Source organism: Myotis lucifugus, unplaced genomic scaffold (genome assembly GCF_000147115.1).
Source record: "Myotis lucifugus unplaced genomic scaffold, Myoluc2.0 scaffold_851, whole genome shotgun sequence".
In the NCBI taxonomy this organism is placed as follows: Eukaryota; Metazoa; Chordata; class Mammalia; order Chiroptera; family Vespertilionidae; genus Myotis; species Myotis lucifugus.
Genome location: NW_005871899.1, coordinates 54,109 through 58,025, shown reverse-complemented (window position 1 = coordinate 58,025; position 3,917 = coordinate 54,109). Strand labels below are relative to the sequence as shown.

At 45.0% G+C, this 3,917-nt stretch overlaps 1 protein-coding gene across 1 annotated transcript in view; it reads right to left on the bottom strand.

Annotated features, from left to right (window-relative positions):
* Positions 1-3,917, bottom strand: part of LOC102421643 (rap1 GTPase-activating protein 2-like) — a 68,407-nt gene that overhangs the window by 28,916 nt on the left and 35,574 nt on the right. The window contains 1 exon segment of the mRNA XM_023747366.1: positions 1,400-1,500. Within this exon segment, the coding sequence (XP_023603134.1) occupies positions 1,400-1,500 (101 nt within the window).

Sequence of the window (3,917 nt, the reverse complement as noted above, 5' to 3'; positions counted from 1 at the left end):
CAGAAATAAATAAATAAGTAAATTTAAAAAGGAGAGGGATAGGACTACATGACCTCTAGGGTCCTCCCTGGTTTTAACAGCCTTTATTGCATCTATTCAAGACACATCCTTTCACATTTTACGAGCTGTGAAATCTGGACGCACCTTACAAAGATGGCACCTCAGGGTCAGTGGAGGTGGTGCGTTCTCTGTGCTCAGCACCAGCTCACGTGCTCCACGGGATGATCTGCCTTAACCCCCAGCAGCCTGTGGACTCAGCACAGTCTACCTCCCTTCTACAGGTGAGGAAACTGAGGCTCACAGAGGTTAAGTCACGTGTCCAAAGTCATAGAGCTACCAAGCAATGGAGGCGGAACTGTAACCCATGTGAGACTGAGGCCGGGCAGTGACGACCTTGAAGGATAGGAGGATGGAGGGAGAGGGGAAGGGGAAGGAAGAGGAGAGAAGGAAGCAGAGGAAGAACACCAGGGATTCCAGAACACCTACTGCCTGACGGGCCTGGGGTTCTCACACACGTTGGGAGATCCTATTACCGTGGCTGATGGAGTGGGGAATTCGGGGTCTGCCACTGCCGGCCGTGACGCACGGCACAGTCCGGCCAGGTCTGAAGGCCCCTCCCAAAGGTGGCCTTTGCCAAGGAAAACCAAAGGCCAGAGTTTTCCAAGCAATAGCTCCCATATTCTTTCTGTCCACTTGGAGAACCAGGGACGGTTGCAGAGATTCCTGCCGGGGGGAGGGGGGGGCTGGGGGTGTGGGCTACTGTATTTCTACCAACTCTTAGCCATCCATTCTTCCTGTGTATGATCTAAAAATGGATCATCTCCCCCCAAACAGCACAGGGCCCCGCTTCCCCTGAATGCTGGCAGGTGAGTGATAGGGAAGGTGGATTACATTAAGCTTCCGTCTGAGCCAAATGTAATTAGGAAGTCGCATCTGAGCGGGAGCAGTTTCATCAAGCGTCCTAAGGCCGGTGTCAACGCCTTTCAGATACCCTGCCGTCCTCGATTATGCCTGGACTCCTGTCCGATTGGAAAGGAGTTTTGATCCCTTGCTGAAAAACAACCTCGCTTTTCCGGTTGGGGGGGGGGGGGGGGGTTATATATTTTTATTGATTTCAGAGAGCAAGAGAGAGGGAGAGATAGAAACATCAATGATGAGAGAGAATCATTGATCGACCGCCTCCTGCATCAAGCCCGCAACCCGGCCATGCACCCTGACCGGGAATCAAACTGTGACCTCCTGGTTCATAGGTCGATGCTCAACCGCTGAGCCACACCAGCTGGGCTCTTGTGTATGTTTTTAAGTCTCACGTGCCCTCCCTGAAACTCAGCTGTCGCCCCTTGCCCTTCCTCCAAGTCCTCATCCGTGGGGCTGGAGCCATCACGCGGCTAGCACCTACCCTTTGAAGTCCTGCAGGGTGATGGTGTCCCCCAGCAGGTCCAAGAACTCCCTGAAAGCTGGGCTCTCCTCGTTGTTCCCAAACAGCTCCTCCTCCAGGGTCTGGAAGACAAACAGGCCAGGGGCAGGGGTTAGAAAGAGCCTTCTTGGTGCCAAAGGAAGGAACGTGGTTGTCCAGTTACTGGTCCCTTTCTCTCTTTCTCCCCGCCCCCCACCACAATCGCCATCCAGTGGCTCTGTCCTTGCCTGGAGGAAGGACTGGGGCTCACTCACAGACCTGGATGTGGGGGGCTGGTTAATGAGGACTTTCTCTTCAAACACAAGCTGCTGGTCGGTACAAAAAGCAAAGCTAAAAAGCCCTGGCTGGTGGGGCTCCGTTCATCGAGCGTCCTCCCATACACCAAAAAACAAAGCTGAAGCAAAGAGCTCTTAGACAGGGCGCCAAAAACCAATCCGTAAGTGAAAACTGATGGCTGGACCTCTGACCAAGGTCTCCTACCTGGAATATACAAAGAACCCTTAAAACTCAATAGTAACCAAAACCACAAGAAGATACTACTTTACATGCACTGGTGGCTAAATCAAAAAGAAAGGCAAGTGTTGGTGAGGATGTAGAAAGATCAGAATCCACATACGCTGCTGGGGGAATATACATGGCACTGTCACTTTGGAAAGTCTGGCAGTTCCTCAAAAGGCTGAACAGAGCGTCACCATAAGACCCACAATTCCACTCCTAAGGATATATCGAAGAGACATAAAAACACAAGTCTACACACAAACTTGGAACGTTAATAGCAGCATTCTTCATAAAAGCCCCCAAATGGAAACAGCTGCAATGCCCATCAGCTGACAAATGAATAAACAACATGTGGTACGTCCATACGATGGAATATCCTTCAGCCATAAAAAGGCGTAAAGTGCTGACTCATGCTACAACATGGATGAATCTCGAAAACATTATGTTAAGTGACAGACGCCAGACACAAAAGGCCGCATGTCATGATTCCGTTTATATGGAATGTCCAGACCAGGAAACCCATAGAGACAGAAAGTCGATTGGTGGTTACCAGGAGGTAAGAGAGTGGTGATGGAGAGTGACTGCTAATGAATGTGGACTTTCTTTGGGGTTGATGGGAATGTTCTGGAGTTAGATAGTGGTGATAGTTGCATAATTCTGTGAATATTCAACTGAACTGTACACTTTATTTAGATATAATCCACATACCACTGTGAACTATATGGTATCTGAGTTATACTTCAATAAAGGTTTAAAGTTTTCTTTTTTTAATTTTAACTCAACAGTAAAAAATAACCCAATTAGAATATAATCAACAGTCAGCCATCTTAATCTTTCTTTTGGAATCTTTCTGTACTGTTCAGAGATACAGAAGACTGTGGTTGTAAATAGCATCCTCTTCTTACTTCTGCTTTCTATTTTAAGGATTAGGATCTACTGTGATTAACTTTCCTTTTGAAGTTTCTATTACTATGCTAATAAAAAAAAAAGAAAATAGTAAAAAGACATGACAATCATTTCACCTAAGAGGATATACAGATGGAAATAAGCATATGAAAAGATGTTCAACATTATCAGCCATTAGAGAAATGCAAATTAAAATAATAATAAGATATAAATATAATGAGGTATCACTGCACATCTATCAGAACAGACAAAATAAAAAATACTAACAACACCCAATGCTGCCAAGGATGTGGAGATAACAGACCAATCAAATATTGCTGGTAGGAATGCACAATGGAACAACCGCTCTCAAAAATAGTTTGGCAGTTTCTTACAGAACTAAGCATATAGGTATCATATAACCCAGCAATTGTACCGCTGGGCATTTATCCCACAAATTTAAAAACTTATGCTCATAAAAACCTGTCTACAAATGTTCAAAGCAGCTTTATTCAGAATACCCAAAACCTGGAAACAACCCAGCTTTTGGTCAATGGGTAAATGGTTAAACAGATTGTGGTACACCCACACCATGGAATACTACTCAGCCATAAAAAAAGAATAAAATCTTGACTTGCTGCAACACTTGGATGAATTTCACCAAGTGGAAAAAAGCCAATCCCAAAACTTTATATACTGTATGATGCGATTCAGAAAACATTTTTGAAATGACAAAGTTTTAGAAATTGGAGAACAGATTAGTAGTTGCCAAGAGTTAGAGACTGGAGGGGGAAGGGAGCATAAGAGGCAGGAGGAAGATTGGCGTGGTTACAAAAAGAAAACACAAGATGTCCTAAAAGCAAAAAGTGCAATGGAATTCTGTATCTTGACTGTCTAACCTAAATATGTGATAAAATTATATAGAATGAAATACACACACACACACACACACACACACACACACACCAGATGAGTACATATATAAAACTGGTGAAGTCAGAATAAGACCCATGGATTGCACGGTTGTGATATTGCACTATCCTATCTAATAACAGACAAACATGGTAATTGACCATACCTTCGCTACGCCTCCCATTGGCTAATCAGCGCAATATGC